This window comes from Tachyglossus aculeatus, chromosome 10 (genome assembly GCF_015852505.1).
Source record: "Tachyglossus aculeatus isolate mTacAcu1 chromosome 10, mTacAcu1.pri, whole genome shotgun sequence".
NCBI classification, from domain to species: domain Eukaryota; kingdom Metazoa; phylum Chordata; class Mammalia; order Monotremata; family Tachyglossidae; genus Tachyglossus; species Tachyglossus aculeatus.
Window position 1 is genome coordinate 42301400 of NC_052075.1, and position 25087 is coordinate 42326486.

The window sequence follows — 25087 nt, forward strand, 5'->3', positions numbered from 1 at the left end:
TTGGACATAGTCAGGTTGGACATAGTCCTTGTCCCACATGGGGCTCACAGTCCAAGGAAGAGAGAAGGACTCAATCCCCATTTTACAGATGAGGGAACTGAGACCCAGAGAAGTGAAGTGGCTTGCCCAGAGTCACACAGCAAGCAGTTGGCAGAGCCGGGATTAGCGTTCCTATCCTCTGACTCTCAGGCCCTTGCTCTTTCTCCTCGGCTGTGCTGCTTCTCTAGATGGCTTTGAACATTGGTTGTTGTTGAACATAAAGGTTGACCCAGGTGATTGAAGAAGACCGTTTCCATAGTGTAGTGGTTATCACATTTGCCTAACACGCAAAAGGTACCCGGTTCGAAACCGGGCTGAAACATTGACATTTTTAGGAGAAGTAGCGTGGCTCATTGGCAAGAGCACGGGCTTGGGAGTCAAGTCATGGGTTCTAATCCCGGCTCCGCCACCTGTCAGCTGTGTGACTTTGGGCAAGTCACTTCACTACTCTGTGCCCGTTACCTCATCTGTAAAGTGGGGATGAAGACTGTGAGCCCCATGTGGGACAACATGATCACCTTGTATCCCCCCGGTGCTTAGAACAGTGCTTTGCACATTGCAAGCACTTAACAAATACCATTATTATTATTATTATTAGTGAGGTCTCCGGGAAAGGACTGAATTGTGACTGAATGAATGCAAGAAAGATCAGGAATGCATTCCTGCCTCCTATTTAGACTGAGCCCCAAGAGGGACAGGGACTGGGTTCAGTCTGAGTTTCTTGTATCTACCCCCATGCTTAGTGAAGTGCTTTTCACACTTAACACTTAATAAGCACTTTAACAAATACCATGATGCAGGAGATTATGGATGACCAGGTGGAGTAATCTATTGATTAGCATTGGAATCATTGAGTTCATTCATTGTTGTATTGAGTGCTTACTGTGTGCAGAGCACTGTAATAAGCTCTTTGAAAAGTACGATACAACAATAATCAGACACATTTCCTGCCCACAACAGCTTACAGTCTAGACAAGGGAGACAGACATCAATACAAATAAATAAATGACAGATGTGTACAGAAGTGCTGTGGGGCTGGGAGGTGGGGAAGAACAAAGGGAGCAAGTCTGGGTGATGCAGAAGGGAGTGGGAGAAGAGGAAGGGAATGGGGGGGGGGCTTCTAGGGTCAGGGGCTCTTGGAGGAAATGTGCCTTCAGTAAGGCTTTGACGTGGGGGAGGATGAGTGTCTGTCGGATTTGAGGAGGAAGGGCATTCCAGGCCAGAGGCAGGACGTGGGCCAGGAGTCGGCAGTGAAGCAGGCAAGAGCAAGGCACAGTGAGAAAGTTAGCACTAGAGGAATGAAGTATGCAGGCTGGGTTGTAGAAGGAGACTAGTGAGGTGAGGTTGGGGGGCAGTGTGGGGGGCAGGTGGTGGCGTGCTTTAAAGCCAGTGGTGATGAGTTTTGGTTGGATGCAGAAGTGGATAGGAAACTACTGAGGAGCAAGGTGTAATAATAATAATGGTGATATTTGTTAAGCGCTTACTATAAGCAAAGTACTGTTCTGAGCACTGGGGAGGATACAAGGTCCTGGACACTTGTAGAAAAATGATTCAGGTAGCAGAATGATTCTTTTTTTTTTTTTTTGAGGAAAGGAGAATGAGGCAGAGACTTGTGGGTGGTAAGTAGGTGCACTGTACCAATGGCTTAGGGAGGGGAAGAAAGATGAATAGAAGATGAAAGGATCATATTAACTGTTGGAGTTGAGATGCAGAGAAGGAGCATGGCCCAGTGGGTAGTGCATGAGCATGGGAGTCAGAAGGACCTGGGTTCTGATCCCGGCTCTGTCATTTGCTGTGTGACCTTGGGCAAGTCATTTCACTTTCCTGTGCCTTTACCTCATCTGTACAATGCGGGTAAGACCGTGAGCCCCATTCGGAACAGGGACTGTGTCCAACCTGACAGTCTTGTATCTACACCAGTGCTTAGTACAGTGCCTGTCATATAGTGAGCACTTAATGAATGCTATTACAAAAAAAGAGGCTTGGTGACCAAATTTCAGCAAGTACATTAGGTAGTCACGATTTATGATAAATCTTTGTGCATGGGGAGAGAGTTTGGGAGAGTGTTTGCCAGAAAGCCCATCCTTGTGTTTGTCATTGTGAAGATGACTTTTTGGGAGGGAGGCAGCTAGCTGGTGGGGCCAGAAATGACATCCCAAGGGAAGGTAAGTGAGCACTGGAGGAAATCTGGGGTCACAGCAGAGCTGGAGAGCTGGGGCCAAGAAGCCTGACAGCCAGACTCTTCCTGAATACCTGTGAGGAGCTTGCAGGTGAAAAATGTGAGATGTTGGGGGAGCAGAGTTCTGAAGGGTGGTCTAGTGATATTGACTCTGCCACTTGTCTGCTGGGTGACCTCGGGCAATTCACTTAACATCTCAGTGCCTCAGTTTCCTCAACCTTAAAAGATTCAGTACCTGCCCTCCCTCCTACTTAGACCTGTGAGCCCCAAGTGGGTCCCCTCATGGGACCCACAGGTGACAGGAAAGGCAGGGCTTTTGCAAAATAACAGCTAATCCCAAGGTACCTGGATCAAACTCAGCTGGCCAGAGACCATGGACAGGATGGGAACTGTCCTCTGTCAAGGTTTCCTATTTCACCCTTGTCTCTTCTGTGGGTGAGGATGAGATCAGGGACTGACAAGCAGGCTTAGCTAAAGTCGACAACAGCAGAATAATAATGCTTTGTGTTCCAGTGGTCAGGGAGCATTATGTACACCATGTCGGTAATCCTGAGTTAGGTGGGGAGGAAGGATTCTTTCCATTTGTAGGTGGAAAATCTGAACCCCTGAGGGGGTCTGTTACACCTAATGATTTGGTGACTGGCGTCTCTAGACTGTCCTATAGACTGTAAGCTCATTGTGGGCAGGGGATATGTCAGTTATATTGTACTCTCCCAAGCGCTTAGTACAGTGCTGTGCGCACAGTAAGCCCTCACATAGGATTGACTGACAGAGTGGAAGCAGAATTTCAGCTTTCCCACAGGCCAGCACTGGGAGTCGCTTTGGGTCAGAGTTTTAGAACTCACACCCGATACCCGAGTGTTCTTAAATTTTCTGGGAGCTCCGGTTCGGACCTCCTGGAGGCAGAGGCTCTACATTTCCACCGGGACTTCTGTTTGTGCTTTCGTGTGGACACGACACGACAGTTTTGTAGGCTGTGACTCCATGTGTGTTGGGACTTCAGTTTAAGAATGTGGATGCCCCAGCTGGTGGCTGGCAGAGTCTTGACGCAGTTGGGGACCTCTGTGGGTTGGGCCCTGGGCGAAGCTTGGCCCAGTGGAGAGAGCACGGGCCTGCAGTCAGAAGAGACCTGAGTTCTAATCCCTTCTCTGCCACTTTTGTGTTCTGTGACCTTGGGCAAGTTACTTCACTTCTCTAGGCCTCAGTTCTCACATCTGTAAAATGGGAATGAAGACTGAGACCCATGTGGGAAGTGCACTGTGTCCAACCTGAGTAGCTTGTCTCTCCCCCCGTATGTAGTACAGTGCCTAGTATAAAGTAAGGGCTTAACAAATACCATAAAACAAACAATCCAGGGTATGGCCCTTATTTAAAATGTGGAAACTTTTGAGTGGGCTGTTCTTTGGGAATGGGCAGCTCCACCTGGTTTCATAGAGGGAATGGGCCTTTCTGAAAGCTCAGCTCCATCTTTAGAGGGTCAGTATTTTAATAGTCCAGTCCTGTCCTGATTGGCCTGGGTGGTTTGATTTGTGGACTCTGAGCTCATTTGCTCTGTTCCGCTTCCATGATGAATGGTCATCAGTGGCGTTTTGGAGCTGGGGTGCCCTCCTTTGTCTGCGTTTAGGGCAGGGGAGTGATTCCACTCTGCACGGCACTGCCGTACTAGCTCGGCACTTCCTCCCACCCGGGCAGCGTGGAGTTGGGAAATGCGGATCCCAGGAAGAGATTCCGTAGGAGGTAGGAACGTGGCTGGGTTCTGGCCTGCCCACCTTGCTTTTTTTTTTCCTCTGAGGTGCAGTGCGTTCTACCCTTATCTGTTTGAAGAAATCTTGCCGTTCTGTGGGCTGTCAGCTTGTGGTTTTTCAGTTCTAAGAGCTGAACGTAAATTGGGCACAGACAGGTACAAGTTGATCACCTTTGAACTTCAGATGTCTCTTATGTGAACTCGACCAATTGCCTGTTGTGAACCATCTCATTCACCCCCTTTGGACTTTCAGCCAGTCCATCCTCTGGGCTCTGATTCTTCCTTATGGAAAAATAGGCAGCGGGCAGTCTCACCCTTCAGTAGAGGGATCCAGGTTCCCGGGTACGGATCTGCAGCAAAGGTAGGGTTATAACCTTCCCTTCTTTCCTCCTAGCCCTTTCCGGACAGCCAGATAGAACCAGCGTTTGGTTAGTCAGAGAACATGTGAATACATTCTCCACACTTGGCAGACTTTTGTGTGCTTGTTACGTGCCCAGTGATGAAAATCACCTCTTCCATCAATCTCTGAGACCCAGTTTAAAGTTTTTATTTCCTAATGAAATCTCAAGCCTGTCCTATGTACTTATCATTAAGGATCAACTCTCTGGCAGTTTGAACTTTGTATAAAGCCTTCCTCTGGGCTAGCGCACATCTGTCCGGGGCCTTTTACCCAGCAGAAAACGGACTTTTTTTTACCCCAGTCCCATAATTTCAGGAGCCTGACGAGATACCTGGAAAGCTTCCAAGACCACTTACCTCTGCAGGCTGGTATGAATCACCAACCTCTACACAGGCAGCAGAAGAGGAAGGAAGGCGATGGTTTCTCTGGCTCTGACGGCTTTAGTGATTGGAGTCAGGGGGAGACAGGAGAGAGGAGCAAGTGCAGGATTGGATTAGAACAGTTGCTACTCTACCATCAAGACGCTCATTGAGAATAATGGCAGTAAGTCTCAGGACCAGAACATGCCAGTTACTAATATTGTTGGAGGTTTCTGGACAGTTGAGGGCAGACACAAGCATTTGAATTGAACCCTGGACGATCTTTGATAGTTTTGAGCACTTGGCCCAAGCCATCCTACCTAAATTTCCCTAGTTAAGTTTTCTAAGGAGAAGAAAGACCAAGGTGAATGATATAGCCACAGTTCAGCTTTAGGCCCCCTGTATTGAAGCTGCATGGTATTTAATTCCTTCTCCAGCACTTTTGTCCTATCAGGGGCTCTGATCCCCTCTCTGAGAATTCATGTTTTGGGAACATCTGGAATAGATTCCCTTTGAAAGGAGACTTCCCCGCTCCTTCCCATCCACCCCTTTTCACCCCTGATTTCCACCTACCGAATCTAATGCAGGGGCCTAGGTGAAAGCCTAGACAGTATATGCGGTATTGTTTATTATTTTGCCAGGGTGGCAGGCTCTTTCTGGGATGGTGGTAGCAGTGCCCCTACCCATGTGAGCCTGGGCTGGAGAAGGATCTCACCCCCAGCCCCTACACTGGGTATCCCTTGCTTGAGACTGCCACTTAGCACCCACCCACCCGTTCTGTAAAAGCCTGCTTTCTGCCACTTGCTGCCACAGGCATATTCTTCTCTCCGTGTGTGCACCCCCCAGCCCCACCGACCAGCAACCCCTGCTCCCCTGCTCCCTGTCCTGTTTAAAGGAATTTTTTTTGGATCTGTGGATCTCAGCCATATTATGTTTTTGATTTGCATCCCTTTAGTTCCCGGTGCTCGGCCACCCCTGACCTAGTCATTCAAGTTCCCCATTGGCGTGTCCGGTTACTTCACTGAGGCATGACAGCCCAGCTTTGCAGACAGCCTTTCTGGAGGTGTTAATGGCAGCTGTTTGCTAAGGGATTTTCTTCTCATTCTGGTGCAGTAGCAGAGCTGAAGGCACGTTGTGTATAAAATCCCTGGACCCTCTCCCATCTCTTCCACGCCAGGATTACTTAGAAGATGAATTCCAAGGCTTTTCTGAATCACTGGAATCTGATCTGATGTCATTTCTTCCTTCCCTCACACCATATTTTATAGCTCAATCTGAGTAGCAAGCAGCAGTTTCTGAACTCCCAGTCAAAGCCTCAATTGACCCTGAAGGGGAATCAGTCACTGGAGGGCACTTTTTTGGGGGTGGGTTTGCTGCTGGCCCTTGGTGCCCTGGGTGGATGCCAATCTTGGAAGTCTGCTTCATCCTGGGGGTCATTCTTTCTGTTCTACCTTTTCTTTGTTCTATCCACCCCCTGGCCTGGCACTGTTCTCTCATCACCTCCCTCACAAGCGACTGCTAAATAAAAGGAACAGAACTTTGGCTCAATAGGCTGGTGGTATGAGTGCCACCACACTTTTAGGAGACTGAGTGGCTGTAGCTAATGTAGCCTTCCTGTGCCTTTTCTTCTTTAGCTTCTCCCTTCTCAACATTTTTTCATGACAGAAGGCTTTTCAACTATATATGTGTGTGTACATATATATACATATATATATATATGTATATATTTGTACGTATTACTCTATTTTACTTGTACATATCCTATTTTATTTTGTTAATATGTTTTGTTTTGTTCTCTGTCTCCCCCTTCTAGACTGTGAGCCCACTGTTGGGTAGGGACCATCTCTATGTGATGCCAACTTGTACTTCCCAAGCGCTTAGTACAGTGCTCTGCATACAGTAAGCGCTCAATAAATACGACTGATTGATTGATTGATTTTCCCCCACTCTGTGCTCTGTACGAGGAGTTAGTTTCTGGAAACTTGTGCCATTCAGGTACTCAGGTGGCAATTATGAACATTTTTTTTAATGGCATTTGTTAAAAGCATACTGTGTGCCAGGAACTGTACTAAGCGCTGGGGTGGATACAAGCAGACCAGATTGGGCATTGTCCCTGTCGCAAATAGAGCTCACAGTCTTAATCCCCACTTTACTGGTGATGTAATTGAGGCACAGAGAAGTTAAGTAATTTGCCCAAGGTCATAGAGCAGATAAGTGGCAGAGTTGGCATGGGGCCTTTTTTATTGGCAGCGAATGCTGGTTTCTCCATGCTCTGTATGATCCTCCATTAGCTGTGTCACCTGCTTTCCTGCCTGTCTGAAGGGAATGTGGGAGAGTTGGCTCTTGCTGGTAGACACGATCCCTTGCCCACAAGGAGCTTGTAGTTGTTCTGTTGCTCCGTCGTGGAGGTGGCTTCTCTGCCCCAGCTGACAGGAGGCCTTTTCCTCATGTGCCTCTGAAGTTCCCCATGCTTAGTTTCATTCCCTTATTCTTGCCAGAAACACGCTCACAATTCCAGCCCTTATCACATTTGGGCTTTCTCCTTCCCCTTCTCTATCTATGTCTGGGATGTTGTGAACCTGGGATTGAGCTGTAACCTGCGAGAGCCCTTGCCTTATTTGATTAGCCCAGAGCATTCCTGTTTCCCTCACTGCCCCCCCCGGCAGGCTTAAAGCTTCTGCATACTCTGCCTCTCATTGGCCTAGGTGGGCTTAGAATGGGCTGCAGGCTGGTGTCCTGAGCTCAGGTCTTCTTACCACTAGTGGTTTTTCCTCTTCATGGAATGACTGTCACCTGGGGGCAGCAAGGGTAGCGGATCAGGACAAAAATCCACTCACTGTGCTGTTTGAGGAGACTTTTTATGCTATTTGTTAAGCCCTTACTGTGTGCCAGCGCTACACTAAGCACTGGGGTACATCCAAGGTTGTCAAGATGGACACAGTCCCTGTCCCACATGGGGCTCACCGTCTTAATCTTCATTTTGCAGATGAAGAAACTGAGGCCCATCGAAGTGAAGTGACTTGCCCAAGGTCACACAGCAGACAAGCGGTAGAGCTGGGATTAGACTCCAGCTCCTTCTGACTGCCAGGCCTGTGCTCTCTCCTGTATGCCATCCATGCTGGTTGCATTCCCCCCAATTTCAGATCTCTTTCCTCTGGTGTGATTTTCATCCTCGTCTGGCGTACAGATTTCTCCCATGTGCCGCTGGTTCTTCCTAAATTCTAGAGACTCAGGAAGGCTGAAGGCAGCCACCCCAGCTGTGACCCTAAGCTCTCCAAAGGAGAGTTTGCCAGAGGCTTTTATTTTAGTGTTTCTTGGAAGAAATTTTGGGATCTGGAGCCTATCCCCTGTTCTGTTCCTGTCCCTGCTTCTTCCATCTCCTTCTGCCTGCTCTGATTCCCCCCCTAGGTTCTGCGGTAGAGTTTATCCTTCTCTGGGCCCTGGCTGCTTGTTTCAGTCTGAGAGCTCTGATCCTCTCAATGTCATCTTAGCGGGAACAGCTGCAGATTAGCATTTTGATGTAATTAACGGGTGAGTTGTCCTTGTTGATCCAGCAGGACAGGTAATTGGGCCAGAGGGAACAAGCTGGGGTTTTTTGTTTTTTTTCCACTGAGGGGAAGGTGGCTCTAGTTGAATGTCCAGGTGTGTGGGCCTTGCTAGAGGAGCACAGCTTCCGGGTATGGTATCCATTTTTCCCTCTCTTAAAGTACCTTAAGAGGTAGGGTCTTAAAGCCCACCACCTCAGAGCCCTCGGAAAGTGGTCAGTGAAGCCCCCCCCACCCCCCGGTTTCTCAACAGCACTGGACAGCCTGCTGTGCAGTGTGTCCGTCATCAGTGGTATTTATTGAGCACTTAGTCTGTGCAGAGCATTGTATACTAAGCACATGGGAGAGTGCAGTACAACAGAATAAGCAGACAAGTTCCCTGCCCACAACAAGTTTACAGTCTACAGGGGTAGGAAGACATAGTTATAATTTATAATATATAGTTTAGTGATTGTGGTAAGTGCTTACCACACCATACTAAGTGCTGGAGTGGATAATGTAGAGATATGTACATAAGTGCTATGGGGTTGAGGGTGGAGTATCAGTGCCCAAAAATTTCTTACACCCAAGTTTTCCTCCCTGGCTAAGAATCCTCAGGTCCTTTTTCAGCCGACCTGTCCCTGTCTGGTTCACGTCCTGAGCATGGGGGCTGCCAATATGGGTCTTCTTGGCTCTCCGTAACCATCCTTGGCAGAGCTGAGAAATGCTCAGCCTATAACCCCAATCAGCCTGACTCAGGGCGACAGCTGTGGGGCCCAGCCTTCTTGCTGCATCAGGTAGGGCCAGGCTGATTCTCTGGAAGATGTCATTTTATTATTAGTAATTGAGTAAAGCAGTTACCATATGACTTGCTTTTCATGCCCTATAAATTAATGATTAAGGATAATTACTGCAGCTCTGAAAGCTTGAAAGATGGACTACTGAGGAGCTTTGGCAACAGGGTAACTCGGGCTGTTTCCCCTCGACTACAGCAGTTTCTCCTATGAAATGAAGTAGCCTCTTCAACGCAGTGAAGCTGGATACGGTAAAGCTCTGGAAGTGGATCTAGAGAGAACAAAATGCTGTGGGAGATCCTCGTAGAGCTAGGGGTGTGACTTTCTTTTTTATGCTACTAAGCTCTTACTGTATGCCAGGCACTATACTAAGTGCTGGGATAGATATGATGGGGTAGATACAAGGTTGGAAGCAATATTATTATTATTTTTGGTGGGGCACCATATCGGCGAAGGGGAGGTTGATTTTGTTCATTTGGGGTCTGCTGCTGGTTCCAGAGTTTCCCTGAGCGGGGGTTAGTTTAGGAATGTCTGTGCTGCACGTTTCCTGGTCACTGAAGAGCTCTAGAGAGGGAGCCTGGACCAGACTCTTCTCCGCAGAATTCAGGTGGATCAGAATGGTAATATGCAAAAGTCTACCTGTCTTCCTTTTATTTTTTTTATGGTATTTGTTAAGCACTTACTCTTAATTCCTCATTTTACAGATGAGGTAACTGAGGCACAAAGAAGGTAGATCTCTTGCCTAAGGTCCCACAGCTGACAAGTGCCTCATTGTCCTCCAGAAGATGTCTGCATGCATAGCACCACTTAGTGTTGTTGGCTCTGGGGCGGGGTTTTGTTCTGTGGCTAGCGATGCAGTGAAAAGTGATGGAGCAGTATGACTGTCTTGGGAATGGCATGTTGGACCAGGGGAAAACCTTCCTGAAGAAATGTGTGGAGGAGGGATTTTAAGGAGAGGAGCCATTTGGCAGGCTGGTAGATGGAATTCATAAGAAAGCATGGGGCAAGGAGTTGTGGAGGGGAGCAGTAGAGTGGTGTCGTGGGGAAAGGTGGTTCTCGCTCAGGAATAAGTCTCTTTTAATCCATCAGTGGTATTTATTGAGCACATTACTAAGTACTTGGGAGAGTGCAACACAACAGAGTTGATAGGCATGATCCCTCCTACAAGGAACTTAGTCTAGAGGGGTTAATACACATTAACATAAGTTACAGCTAGGGGATGTGGGGGAGTATAGGGATGTGGGGAAGTATAGGGATATACACATAAGTACTGGGAATATCAAGTGCTTAAAGGGTGCTGCAGGTCCAGGTGCAGAGCCAATGCAGAAAGGAGGGCCAAAGGGCTTAGTCAGGGAAGGCTTCTCTGAGGAGATGTGATTTTGAAGGCAAGGAAGAGTGGTGGCCTGTAGGGTATAAAGAGGGAGGGAGTTCGAGCCAGAGAGAAAATGTGGGCAAGGGCTCGCTGGTGAAACGGATGAGATCAAGATACAGTGGGAGTAGGTTGACGTTAAAAGAGCCAAGTGTGCGGTTGGGTTGTAGGACGTAGCTCCTCCTCTGCCTCCCACCCCGTAACTGGGGGTGTCCCTCAGGGTTCAGTACTGAGTCCCCTTTTATTCTCCGTTTACACCCACTCCCTTGGAGAACTCTTTGCTCCCATGGCTTCAACTACCCCCTCTATACCGATGATGCCCAAATCCACATATCCAGCCCTGATCCTCCCTCCCTCTCTGCAGTCTCGCATTTCCTGCTGCCTTCAAGACATCTCTACTTGGCACCTCAAACTCAACATGTCTAAAACAACTCCTTATAGTCCCACCCAAACCCTGTCCTCTCCTGACTTTCCCATCTCTGTAGATGACACCGTCATTCTTCCTGTCTCACAGGCCGGCACACTCCTTGACTCCTCTCATTCAACCCACATATTCAGTCCACTACTAAATCCTATTGGTTCGACCTTCACAACCTTGCTAAAATCTGCCCTTTCCTCTCTATCCAAACTGCTACCACTTATCCTATCCCCCCCCCCCTTGATTACTGTATCAGCCTCCTTGCTGTCCTCCCAGCCTCCTGTCTCTCTCCATGCCAATCCATAATTCCCTCAGCTGCTTGGATCGTTTTTCTACAAAAATGTTCAGGCATATTACCCCACTCCTCAAGAACCCCCAGTGGTTGCCTATCCACCTCTGCATCAAAACAGAAACTCCTTACCATTGGCTTTAAAGCACTCAATCACCTTGCCCCCTCTTACCTCACCTTTCTACTCTCCTACAACCTAGTCCACACACTTGGTTCCTCTGATGCCAACTGTACCTCGATCTCATCTATCTCGCCGCTGACCTCTCACCCACATCCTGCCTCTCGCCTGGAATGCCCTCCCTTTTCATGTCCGACAGTGACTCTCCCTACCTTCAAAGCCTTACTGAAGGCACATCTCCTCCAAGAGGCCTTCCCTTACTGAGCCCTCCTTTCCTCTTTTCCCACTCCCTTCTGCTTCACCCTGATTTGCTCCCTTTACTCACCACCACCCACTCCCTCAGGACTTAGGTACACATCCATAATTTATTTATACTAATGTCTGTTTCCCCCTCTTGACTATAAGCCCACTGTGGGCAGGGAATCTGTCCATTATACTGAATTGTAATTGCCCAGGTGGTTAGGGCAGTATCCTGCACACAGTAAGCACTGAAATGTGATTGATTGATCAGCGAGGTAAGGTAGGGGGTGAGCTGAATGAACGTTCCTAACCCAGAGCCATTGCACACATCCTTTTCTTACCTTTCTGCCTCTGGGCTGTCTTGAAGTGCACAGGGAACAAGGTGGAGTGTTGGAAGAAAGTGGGGAACTGTGCCAAGTTAAGAGCCTGTGCCAATGGAGAGGAATGCGGTGGGTGCCTGAAGGACTCTCTTTGTTCCAAGGGGGATTGCTTTCTGAATCTGTATTTCAGGCACTTGGAAGAGGTAAAGAACCCTCTGAAAACAAGGGTGAAGGCATTTAATCCGTCCATTAGTGTGAGCACTAGCTGTTCTCTAAATGGAGTATTTGGGGCAATCACTCTGTGGCGTGCCGACAGCTGTTATTCTTCAGTGAAGCAGTGAGAAGAGAGGAGTGGGGCAGGCAGCCGAGGTTGGCGGAGCTGGCATTTCCTCACTCTGTCAGCAAAGGTTTAGCACCGTGAAGGACCAGAGCCCAGCCTCACATCTACTAGCCAAAGGCCGAAGTTCACTGGCCAGGATGCAGCCCTCCCAGATGATTTGGGAGAAGCCTCTTCTGAAGCCGGGAAGGAGCTGCCACCTGCCCTCTTTGGCTCACCCCTGCCTGCCTTTGCCATGACTTTCAGGAAAGGGGTGGCACTTTGTGACCTGGGAGTGCTTCCTGCTGCTCTGTGGCCTGGCAAGATGAGTTTCCTCATCAATCAATCAATCGTATTTATTGAGCGCTTACAGAGCACTGTGTGCAGAGCACTGTACTAAGCGCTTGGGAAGTACAAGTCGGCAACACATAGAGACAGTCCCTGCCCAACAGCGGGCTCACAGTCTAGAAGGGGGAGACAGAGAACAAAACCAAACATACTAACAAAATAAATAGAATAGATATGTACAAGTAAGATAAATAAATAGAGTAATAGAGTAATAAATATGTACATGATTAGGGAGGGCTTCACCCTTCTTGATGGTGACTTTCCTGGCTTGTGACTCCCCATGGGCACCCGAACAGCCTCAGCTGTTTCAATCAGTGGTGTTTATTGAGTGCTTACTGTTTGCAGAGCACTGTACTAAGTCCTTGGGGGAATATGATATATTTTACAATAATATGCACTATAATACAACATAATGTACCCAGTACAATATATCAGAGTTGGTAGACATGTTCCCTGCCCACAAGGAGTTTTCCGGCAACCACCCGCATTGAGATTGAGAAATGAGCCTAGGAGTTTTTGCTGGAGTTGTAATGGAATGCCACCCGCCCCCCACATTTTGTCCAACGTTGTTTTATTTCTTTCAGATAGTTGCCATCCTTTTAAATCAATCGATCTGATTGAGTGCTTTCTATTTGCAGAGCACCATTAAGTGCTTGGGAGTGTACAATATAACAGAATTAGCAGATACATTCCCTGCACATAATGATATCACAGTCTAGAGGGGGAGAAAGACGTTAATGTAAATAAGTATTTTATAGTATATCAATTAAAATAATGTAAGTGCTGCGGGGTTGGGGTTGGAGCAAATATCAAGTGTCCAAAGGTAACAGATTGAAATGCATAGATTCAGAAGGGAGAGCAAGCCAGGGAAAAGAGGACTTCATCAGGGAAGGCATCAGAGATGTGAGCATAGTAATGTTTTGAAGGTGGAGAGAGTGGTGGTCTGGTGTATGTGGAGGGGGAGAGATTTCCAGGCTAGGGGAGGATGTGGGAAAGGAGTCCGTGGTGAGATGGACAAAATGGGCATGCGGCGAGTAAGCTGGTGCTGGAGGAGCAGCGTGTGCGGACTGGGCTGTAGTAGGAAATGAGTTTGGTGAGGGAGTTTCTGGTTGATGTGGAGGTCAGAGCCACTATTGTACTTGCAGGTTGCCAGTCCATGGGACCCTGGCCAATCTGTAGGAAGGGAAGAATTTCGAGCCAGTCTTCGCTAGCCCTGAAGCTGGTGTTTGAAACCACCCCTTTGTCCCTCCCTTGAGTGCTTCACTGAGCAAAGACAATTTGAACAGAGCATTTTGTGCTTCCTGCCTTCGGTGAGCTCTGCCTCTCTCCTTCTGCATCAATCTTCCGTAAACATTAAAAGTCAGTGAGCAGAAAGGTGTTTTTTCAGACCTGTGAGTCGGTTTCTTGGCCACAGTCCCTTGCTCAGTTGATGACCGGGAAGGTGCTTAGGAGGTAGGGACTTTTTTTATTGTATAGAGAGTACTTTCTTGAGATCTTTTTCTGTATTTCTCATTGAGCCTTGGAGGGGAGCATCCTTCCTCAGGCGGGGTGAGACCGTGTGTGTGTGTGTGTGTGTGTGTGTGTGTGTGTGTGTGTGTGTGTGTGTGTGTGTGTGTGTGTGTGTGTGTGTGAAAGTGTGAAATTTGGGTTCTGGTAGAAAAGAACATCTGTCATGAAACCCTCTGGCTCGCTCTAACCCTTATGCTGCTACTACCTTTCCTGTCTTTTGGGTATCCATTTCCTCCAGCTGCCCCTCCTTCCCTGTCACTCCCAGTGCTTACACCTGCTTCATGGTGGTTTTCTTGTTGGAGATGGTTGTTTTGTGGGTTTGAAGATCTCTGCTGTTAGAGCATGGTCCTCACCCTGTCATTCTCTTTTTCGTTGCGTGCAGGTCCTCTCAGGCTGTGCCATCATTGTCCGCGGGCAGCCCCGCGGTGGGCCGCCTCCTGAAAGGCAGATTAACCTCAGCAACATCCGCGCTGGGAACCTTGCACGCCGGGCTGCCGCCGGCCAGCCAGATGCCAAGGATACGCCTGATGAGGTAAGTGGCCGGCTTCTCTCTTGCTTTTTTTTCTTTCTTTTTAATAGTATTTAAGCGCCTACCATGCGCCAGTCACTGTACTAAACTCTGGGGTAGATACAAGGTTGGACACAATCTCTGTCCCACATGGGGCTCACAGACAATGCCCATTTTTTGGGCGAGGTAACTGAGGCCTGATGAAGTGAAGTGACTCACCCAGGGTCACACAGCAGATAAGTGGCAGAGCTGGGATTAGAATCCAGGTCCTTTTTGACTCCCAGGCTTGTAGTCAATCCCCTTGGCCATGCTGCTTCTCTTCCTGAGGGATCCGGCTGCAGTATCAGTCTATCGGGTGGGGATCTGATGACTTTCTGCTTGGTGCTGTAAAATGGAGAGCCATTGGGTTTGTGGTCTGGGTCCAGGGCATGTGCGTGCTCTGTCCATTCCAACATGACTGATCTAAATCGTGGCCCGTCCATAAACACACTGATTTGTCCGTCCATTATGAAGCTCACATCTAGTGGATCCCTCACTGGTGGGACAGAGAATCAATCTATCAGTGGTATGTATTGCACTCTTAACCCCGTAGCATTTATGTACATATCGTTACATATTTTAATTATTCATAATAAATAATGTCTGTCTCCCCCTCAAGACTGTAAATTCGTATGGGCAGGGAACATGCCTGTTAATTCTGTTGTATAATACTCTCCAAGCTCTTAGTATGGTGCTCTTCACATAGTAAGCTCTCAGGAAGTATAGCATTGTACTAAGCACTTGGTAGTGGTAGACAGGTTCACTGCATGCAACAATTTGTACATGTGTAGAAAAGATTTATGGCTTCTAGTTCAGCCTTTTTTCATCGTAGGTTCAGTTTCTTGGAGCCGATTTGTACTTCCCAAGCACTTAGTACAGTGCTCTGCACACAGTAAGCGCTCAATAAATAAGATTGAATGAATGAATGGAGCAAGTCATGCTTCTGTTGGGGCTTGGTCTCCTCCCCCACCTTCTACTCTTTCTGAATGGGGAAGAGAATGGACAAAAATGTCTTACTATGTTTCAAGCGATATGCTAAATAAAACAGATATTTTACTGCCCTCCCTTTGAGCTCCTCTAATGACTGCCTTAAGCAAGAGTTAATAGGCTAATTTGTACAAATTTCTGCTTTTGATTTGACACCCCTGCCTCTAGCACCTCCTGAATTGGGTCAAAATTCCTCTTGGACAGGATTCATAAATATCTCATTTTATAGGAGGTGATGGTGATATCTTGAATTTATACAATGCCTTTTTCCAGGGATCTGTGTAGTATAAAGAAATAGCTCTTTTTCTTCACAATGTCACTGTCGAGTGAGGGGAATCGAGGATAACAAACGCTGATTTGCTGAAATCCAACTGCATGTCAGTAGCAGAAGTAGTACTGGCCCCCAGAATCTTAACAGTTAACCCAACCCTCTTTTCCTAACCAGTCCTGTTTCAAGACTCATTGTGGGCAGAGAACATGTCTGTCAGCTCTGTCATATTGTACTTTCCCAAGCACTTAGTACAGTGCTCTGCACACAGTAAGCACTCAGTAAATATGACTGACTGATTCAAAAGAAAGAGACCCAAAGGAAGTGTCGTCGGTCTCCAAAGGGTGGTAAGATCTTTGCAACGTAGGTGCCCTGTAGCGTAGCTGTGGACTCAACTCAGATCCTTTTCTTCTCTAGTTTTGGTAGGGGGTTGGTTTGGGGTCTGAGTAGCTGTGCTAGGGGAAATCAGGAAGTGTCCCTATAGTTTCTTTCCCTGCTTCTCCCCCCTCCCCCACCCCTCAATATCACCCTGTCATTCTCCTAAATGCCATTTTTTTGTTCTTTTTCTCAGGATATCGTGTTTCAAAGAAACTTTGCCACTAAAATATGGCTCCTCCCTGATATGTCAATGCCCTCTTCTGTACTAATCCTCCTTCAACTGTTGCCTAGATACCCTGGGTGGCCTAGATACTACGGTGCTGAACACCTTAGGCCTATGTTTGCCTCCAGCTGACCCTGCCAAGTCTACTCTTGTTTGGAGTTTTCCCAGTGTAGAATGAATTTATGGCCTCCTGGACTCCTATGAGCCCACAGAACAGCCATTAAAAGCAAGGACGCTTTAAATAGAGGCAGCGTAACATAGTGAGAAAAGCACAGGACAGGGAGTCAGTAGACCTGGCTCCACCATTTACCTGCTCTGTGACCTGAGGCAAGTCACTTAACTTCTTTGTACCGCAGTTTCCTCATCTGTGAAATGGAGCTAAAATACTTGTGCTCCCTCCCTCTAGTGCCGGGTATACTGGGCTTGCTGTGTCCTCCCAGGTACTCTGTCAGATCTGATTCTCTCATATCACCACAGTGTTTATGTAGTACATGCTTAATCAATATCGTTATCACCAAATGTATGGACTCCGTTTTGTCTTTAAGGTATAGTTATTCTTCTGATGCACCACCTATCTACAGACCATACTGCTCATGTGGATCAGTCTGTTCCCCACTGAGAGGAAGAATAATTTCCCCCATGTGGAGTAGCAGACTTAGCCCTGTTCAGGAGCATGTATACAAGAGGCTGGCTCTTACCAAACCTTTCAGGGGAATTTTACCGGACAGGTCCGCTCCCTCATCTCTAACAACCCCTTTGAGTCTCCCCTGGCCACTAGCACCGTACCTCCTTTCTGTCCCCTTCCCTTCCGCTTAGCCTTGCCCCGGCCCCATACCCTTCTCGGTTGTTCTCTGGGTAGTCGTGCTGACAGTTTCCCGTCACTGTTTTTCCCTGAGCCTTTCCCATCAGATAGCTGAGCCCTTGTCTCTTGTTACTGTCTCCTCCCTGTGACCCTTCTCCCACACCTGTGGTTTCAGTTAACCTTAAGAAGCCTGCTGCATGGGCAAGGAAGGGAAACATCTAACTCAGTCACAAGGGGCAACAACCCCTTCTTAACCCTCAAGCCCATCTTTTCAGATGGTTCTGGCCTTCCTACCCAGCAAGTGGCTCGGTTCTCTTTCCAAAACTGGCCAGAATGAATTCTGTCCCTTCACGGGAGCTGCGTGGTTCAGGAAAGCTTCAGCAGGGTCTGGTCTCTCCTGCCCTGGCCAGGTCAATGAATTGGAGCCTAAGTGGAAGGCTTGTGCAACTGTCTGGCCTGAGCAGTTCTGTTCTTTATGAGGGGCTCTGTAAAGCACAGGTGGTGTGAGAATGGCAGGTGATATTTTTCATTATCATGAGCCTTAATTAATAACTTTGGAGCTAGGCACAGGAAATTTACCAGCGTAGTTTTCCCTCTGGCAGTAAGTGAGCATTGTTTTCTGCTTTCTGACATAAATCCACACAGGTGTCAGGCAAGTGGCTTGAGGAAAGGACGGGCACATTTGAGGAAAGGCAATTATATGCATTCAGTTATACTTTCCCAAACACCTACTATAGTATTCTGAACACAGTAGGTGCTCAGTCCATTCTTTTGACTGAGTAGTCCTATCAGCCCTCAGGGAGGTGGGGAAGTGATGGATATTTTGATTTTGTAGCTTCGGTCAGCATGGCCCTGTATTTTTATAGAGGCACAATGCAGAACAACACCCTGTTGAAGGTAACTCGGAGACTACCAGGGCTGAAACAGAGTTCTTGATTCTCTCACTTATGGAATGGGAGGGAAATGATTTGGGAGATTCTGTAAAGGTGTGTATGAGGTCTCCCTTGTCTCTTGGACTGTCTCATAGCTTAATTTCACTCCTTTGAGGCTTTGGTTTGGGACCACAGTCTTTTCTGAGTGAAGATTCCTATTACTTGGCTCTTCTGCTGAGATCACCTCCCGCCCCAACCCCTTCCCCCCCATTTTTTTCCTATAGCATTTGTTAAGCGATTACTATGGGCCAGGTACTGTACTAAGCATTCGGGTGGTAGATACAAGCAATCAGGTTGGACACAGTCCAAGTCCCACATGGGGCTCACAGCCTTAATCCCCGTTTTAGAGATGAGGTAACGGAGGCACAGAGAAGTTAAGTGACTTGACCAAGGTCACACAGTAGATGTGGCAGATCCTCAATTAGGACCCAAATCCTTCTGATTAGACCACACTGCTTCTCCCCTTCTAGGAGCCTGGACAACTGATTTAGTGATAGCGGGGCTTTCTGCATGACCCTCTGCTGCCGTGTTCGCAGGGGGCATTATAATAGGGCTCCTTAGGTAGATGGTACATAACAAGTCTAGGGACCATGTCTTTTATTGCTGTTTTATGATCCCAAGTGTCTGATATTGTGCTTTGGATACAGAGCTGAATAAAATATGGTTGATGATTTGAATCTGAGTTGGCCCTTGAAAGTGTGAGAACTTCCACTCCCCTGCTAAACCTCCTCTGCAGGAGTCTCTGCGAGTCTCTCGGCTCCCCTATCCCCCGCTCACAGGTCCCACGGTTTGGCATCCAAGTGCTGTCACTGACAGTGGCTGGGTTAAACCAGTATTTTGGGAGTTGGATTTTGCTGGGAAATGGGGCGTCTCACATAGAGCAACTGTTTGTTTTTTAGCCCTGGGGGTTTCCAGCTCGTGAGTTCCTGCGGAAGAAGCTGATTGGGAAGGAAGTCTGTTTCACGATAGAATATAAGACGCCCCTGGGACGCGAATATGGCATGGTCTATCTTGGGAAAGGTAAGTTGGAGTGCGGGGTGGGAGGGACATTTCTCCTTGAGATTCATGTTCTCGCTGAACCTGTCACGGAACCACCAGCTTTGGGGACCTAGGCAACAGCAATTTGTACACTTGCCTATATTCCCCCTGTGGTTATGAATGTCAGCAAAGATGTGGAGCAGTGGGAAACTGTACTGGGTGGCATGGAACTTTTCTAGGTGCAGAGGAGCCCTCAGCACCCAGGTACCCAGCTTACCAATCCTGGAATCCCCCTGACCCATGTTCGTATGGCCAGCTCATCAGGGTACGTAAGTGTTTCTGGCTGGCATTCAGACTTCTGGCTCATGGAGCATCTCGATTTTAAACTCCCAGGCTGCCAAGGGCCACAGTGCTAGTTGAGTTTTCCATAGATTTCCGCTGTATCCTCTGCTGTCCTTATCCATCTTGTGACTTATCTTTTCCAATGAAACCTCTGTAGGGGAAAGGAAGACTGGTTAGAGCCTGTAAGCTGCTTGGGCATTGCTGAGGGCCCCAACAATGGCCAATGGGGCAGGCTGACTGCTGGCTGGGTGGGAGAGTGGGAGGTGGTGGCAGGGGCGGGCGTCCCCTTCTTCATTAGAACAGAGCATCTTGGGTTTATGTCCTTGTTCTTCATTTACCAGCAAGAGTCCTAAGGCAATAGGTGAGCTAACATTTGCTCAGCATCCTGAGATGTATGGATGGGAAGGGGCTCTTTGGATGGGGTGGGCAATACTACTGGCAGGTGAGAAGGATAGGTCCTGAGGTTCCCTTCGAGTTTAGAACCCCCCCACAAACCCCTTGTATCCTCTGACCGCTTCTAGTTGGTCCCTGAATCCACTCAGATCCCAATTCTGGCTGCCTCCCTCAGTCTATTCTTTATTTATATATTTCTGTTTGTCACCCACACCTCACGTTCAGAGCCAGGTCCACGGACACTCTAGGGAGAGAGTGGTTAGTGCTTTAAATAAGATACAGAATTGGAGGGTGGGCTTTTGCAGGTCCACAGGATGTTGTAAATAAAGAGGTTTAAGAAGAGGCAAGGTTGGGGGTTCTGAGTAGCAGTTGTCTGGAAGCAGAGAGGAATCACCTTAGTAGGGCTATAACTTCCATCCCTTTCCTCTTGCAGGGCTTCATTTTTCAGTAGGAGTGGCTCTTTACAGTTCAAATCCTACTTTATCAAGCATATCTCATCTCAAGATCCTGCAAATCTCAGAGGTGTAGGCTTCTAGCCCGTTAGCAGTGGGTGTGGGTTCAGGATGCCGGGAAGTGAAACAGACCTGTGGTGCTCCCCATCTCGTGCTGTGATTGACCATACTGTTCAGTCCCAATGGTGGTGCTGGAGCAGGAGAAGCAGGGGTTGAGGGCCGAGGCAGGTGATTCATTCCTGAATGGAAATGTTCACCTCTCGGGATAAGGCGACCAAGCAGCCGTCTTAGGTTTTCTAGTTCTTCCCTCCCAAAGACCTGAAAGATCTCACAGATATCCTCATGAAAGAGGTAGGTGGTGGACCCCCTCTTTTAATAATAATAATAGTATTAAGCACTTACTATCTGTCAAGCATTGCTCTAAGCACTGGGGTAGATATAAGGTAATCAGGTTGGACCATCCCTGTCCCATGTGGGCCTCACAGTCTTAATCCTCATTTTGCAGATGAGGTAACTTGGGCACAGAAAAGTGAAGTGATTTGCCCAAGGTCACGCAGCAGTCGTGGCAGAGTTGAGATCAGGACCCAAATCCTTTGAACCCCAGGCCTGTGCTCTTTCCACTAGACAGTTTTGCTTCCCTACATATAGAGGCTCTGAAACGCAGAGCGGCTAAGGGATTTGCGTGGGGTGACACAGAAAGTAAGTGACAAAGTGGGACTAGAACCCAGAAGTCCGGGTTCCCGACAGGGCCTTTCACCATTATATCCAGGCCGGGGTTGTCGTGGGGAGGAGACATACTGTGACTCAGAACTATGTGTGGTTTTTCAACTGCTCCACAGAGCATTTGAGTACCTATAGGCTACAGTGCAGGGTTCTAGGAGCTTGGGCCCCAAACAGAATGGAAGTAAAAGATGCCTTCCCTTGCATCAAGAAGCATGAAGTCCAATGGGGGTGCCGTGGTTCTGGTATGAACAAGGTTGGGATCTGCTATTATTGGTACCTGGGCCTGCAGGAACTGCTAGCCGTCTGCATGTGAAAGGCTGGCCCATCTGCCACTCAGGCCTGGAGCTCCTGGGCCTGTCCAGGAAAAGCCCAGCAGACTCTTCAGATAATATGCCAATGCGTTAAAACACCTCCTTAACTCCCTTTATGCAGGGAGTTGTCTTAGAACTCATGGAGTGTGAGACTCAGCCGGGAGGAGAGTGCGCATGTATGTATCATTGCTCCGCCGATCAGGAATATAAAATATTCTGAAAATAAATCTTTGCAGGACTTTGTTCTATGGTTACTACTTATCTGCTAGAGTACTGTGCTTCAGTTATCTAGGGCTTGTACTCTGCCACATTAAAGATTTTTATGCCCTGATTCCCATGTAGACGTCTTTTTATTGTCCCGCTGACAGGCTCAGATTTAAGGGACTATGTGGAGCCTAAAAGCTTTCCCGATAGCATGCTTCTGCAATTAATATTTCAAGTGCCACAGCGAAACGTATTCGGGGTGAGAATTTGCCTGCTTCACTGTGTTGTAGCTGGGCTCCTGCTGTTTTGCAGGTTTGAGAAGCCACCAGTTCCATCTCCCTGATTCCTCCTTCGGCTTCTGTTTGAAAGCAGGAGGAAATTTAGCGGAAAGCTACTCTCCTGTGGCTGGAGTCCACAGTCACCTGGTGCCTCTTCTCCCCTCTGATTGCCTGCAGAAAGGGAGGGTAGTAAATTTATGAGCTTTGGTGGCAGAAGCCAGGGAGCAGGTTGTGGAGAGGCTGGAATTCCTGGGGATACAGAACTGCCGGAATCCGCTGTCTCTGTGGGGAGCGGCTGTGTTCCTACTGTGGCCTTCCTGAGAAGTAGCTCCGTATCGGGCCTGGGGAACCGGGTACTAGGGAATGAGTGAAAATCGGACTCCTGGCTCTTAAGAGATGTCTTTGTCCCCGTGGGAATTTGAGGATCCCCAGGAATGCAGGGGGAACCGTGTGTCTCCATAGATCTTCAGAGAAATCGTCCTCTGGGATTATCCCAGGGTTGAGTCCCAGTTGAGCTCTGTCACTGATGCAAGCAGGTGAGGATCTTGTATTTGATTTGTCCTCTTCTGTTTCTTCTTCCAGACACCAGCGGGGAGAACATTGCTGAATCTCTTGTGGCAGAGGGGCTGGCCTCCCGGAGAGAAGGCATCAGAGCCAACAAGTATGGATTTGTTTCTCTCCTGATCTCTCTGGCTTAGGGTTTTTGGTCTGGGAGGGGCAACCCAATGGGGGTTCACAAGCTGAGGCTGCACAGTGCCTTTGTTGCCTCTATTGCCTAGCCCTGGCTTCCTTTTGTTTGCTTTCCTTTCCTCCTGCTCCTCTCCCATATGGTCTTCTCTGGGTGTTGCGGGGAGGGAGGGAACAGGAACGACCCAACTGGGAGGGTATTGTGCAGGGCTCCTTCAAAGACTGGCACTGTTTCCTGGTGGCCTGGTCTCATGCTGTCCCAAGGGTTCACACTGGCCCCGGGATCGTATTACCAGAAGTTCTAGCTCCAGGTTACGAGGTGAAATTGGCAGTAAGGGAACCGAAAGGGTGAGTAGGTCTCCAATGACGAACACTCAGGCCTCGGCCGCTCCTGTAGGCCCCCTCTAGCTCCCCAAGAGAACTCACGTGGGGCCCCTGGAGAACAGACCCATGGTCTCTGCCACGTCAGCCTGAGCTGCAGATCTCCATGCTGATGCGTTCTATCATTTCCTTCCCATTGAGTCAGTAATAATAATAATAATGATGGCGTTTATTAAGCACTTACTATGGGCAAAGCACTGTTCTAAGTGCTGGGGAGGTTACAAGGTGATCAGGTCCCATGGGGGGCTCACAGTCTTAATTCGCGTTTTACAGATGAGGTAACCGAGGCACAGAGAAGTTGAGTGACTTGCCCAAAGTCACACAGCTGACAATTGGTGGAGCCTGGATTTGAACCCATGACCTCTGACTCCAAAGCCCGTGCTCTTTCCACTGAGCCACGCTGCTTCTCTAGTGGGCAGCAGAGCAGTTCTTTACCCCAAGAAGATGGGCCATGTGTTTGAAATGGGTGTTTTCCATTTCAGCCTCAAAACGCACGTTATCGTGGTGCATTGCACACGCCACACTCAGACTCATTGAGGGGGATGAGATTGCAGCTGGCTATGATTAGTACTCTGGCCTATGAGGCATGAAATGCCGAATTGGTATTGTAGCAGCCCATGATGATGCTGTTTAGGTCATCACCCGTCACCAGGAGATTGCAGTTAGAGTTGCTGAGGAGGACAGGGCTAGACCCGTTCTGCATATGCCGCTTGACTGATGAGAGATTAGGCTGGCTTGTTCTGGCCTGGAATGCTCTCCGACCTGCCTCACTAGCTGACCCCGTGGAGGCTTAGAGAGGAGTGCCCACTCAGAATCTGTAAAACCCATAATTCCCCTGTCTTGGGCCTGGGTGCAGACTGAGGCAGATGGGGTTCCCGGCTGCATCAGTACACGTTTTAATTTAGGAGGTGACTTTTGCAGATGTGCCAAAGGTTTTCCAACGACAACTGCTGGGTGTTCATCTTTGTCGGCGCCTTCCGGAGCGCACGGCCCACAGACGTGAATAAGACTTAGAGAGTGCTGCTTACATCCCAGGACCTCCGGCCGGGCAGGATATTATAGTACCCTGCTTCGCCAATTGGAATCCCTCCCGCTCTTTCCCTCCCTGACCCCAGGGGCCTTCGTCAGGGATTTTCACATGAGGTGTCTCCGTGGGGTTCAGCTTTCCTTGTTGTTTTATAAACTGGCTGTCCCCGGTCACGTAGCTGTTCGAGGACACTTCGTACCTTCCCCCCGTTGGGTCATGAAATGTATGTGTGGCCACCTTCTCTCCCCAGTCAGAGAGAGGTCTGACCTACTTGGAAAGCTAAGTGCTTGCAAGTGCCTTGGAGACAGGGAGGACGGGGTTGGGTCCGTGTCCTTAGGTTTTGGAAGCTCCATTTTGTGCAACCCTCCTGCCCGGTGCTGGCTGTGCCTTCAAAGTACCATTACTCCTGGGATCAGAACTTGAAATGGTCTCTCCCAGGCACAGCCCCTGAGCCTAGGCACTAATCAGGAGATCAGACTCGTTTCCAAGTGCTGACTCTCTCCCTGCTCTGAGCTAGTGAGCTGGTTTCTCCCTGGCTGGGCCCAGTGATATTCAGGAATTTCTCAGTGGGAAAAGTGTCTTTTCTCTCCTGAATTGTTCAGGTCTTGGGATCATACAGCCTTTTGATTGGGAGATGCTTTGATTGGGAGAGCTGGGGAAAGGTAATCTCAGTTTCCACTTCTCTTCCCTATTTGTGTGCTCCCTGACCGTGCTTTATTCTGCAGGTTGATTCTGGTGGCGAGATCGGATGTCTCCCGTTTTCCCCGCGTTACGCACAGGGTCCTTAAGAGCTGGTTCAACCCTGCTAATTTTGTTCTCTCATACATGAAAAGCCATTCTGTCCATATCACTCCACTCTTCAGTCTCCAAAGCTTGCACATCCACCTCCGCATTAAACAGAAACTCCTCGTCATCAGCTTTAAGACACTGTCAGATCTCTACTTTCCTACCTATCCTTGCTGATTTTCTCCTGCAATCCAACCCGCACACTCCACTCCTCTTAACAGCAACATACTCTCTCTCTTTGTCTCTTCTATCCTACCACTGACCTCTAGCCCCCATTCTTCCTTGGTCCTGGAACTCCCTCCACTTTCTTATCCGACAGTCCACTACTCTCCCCTCTTCGAAAATCACATCCCCTCCAAGAGGCTTTCCCAGACTAAGCTCTTTGTTTCTTCCATCCACCCTCCCCACTGCGTACTCCTTAA

General features: G+C 48.5%; 1 protein-coding gene and 1 non-coding gene across 2 annotated transcripts in view; both read left to right on the plus strand.

The window, feature by feature from the left end:
* SND1 (staphylococcal nuclease and tudor domain containing 1) overlaps positions 1-25087 on the plus strand; it is a 397553-nt gene that overhangs the window by 18017 nt on the left and 354449 nt on the right. The window contains exons 2-4 of the mRNA XM_038752145.1: positions 14349-14498; positions 19003-19123; positions 22367-22445. Coding sequence (XP_038608073.1) covers positions 14349-14498; positions 19003-19123; positions 22367-22445 — 350 coding nt within the window. The remainder of the gene's footprint in view (positions 1-14348; positions 14499-19002; positions 19124-22366; positions 22446-25087) is intronic.
* TRNAV-AAC lies at positions 289-361 on the plus strand. The gene has a single exon. It is a non-coding gene; the product is annotated as a tRNA-Val (tRNA).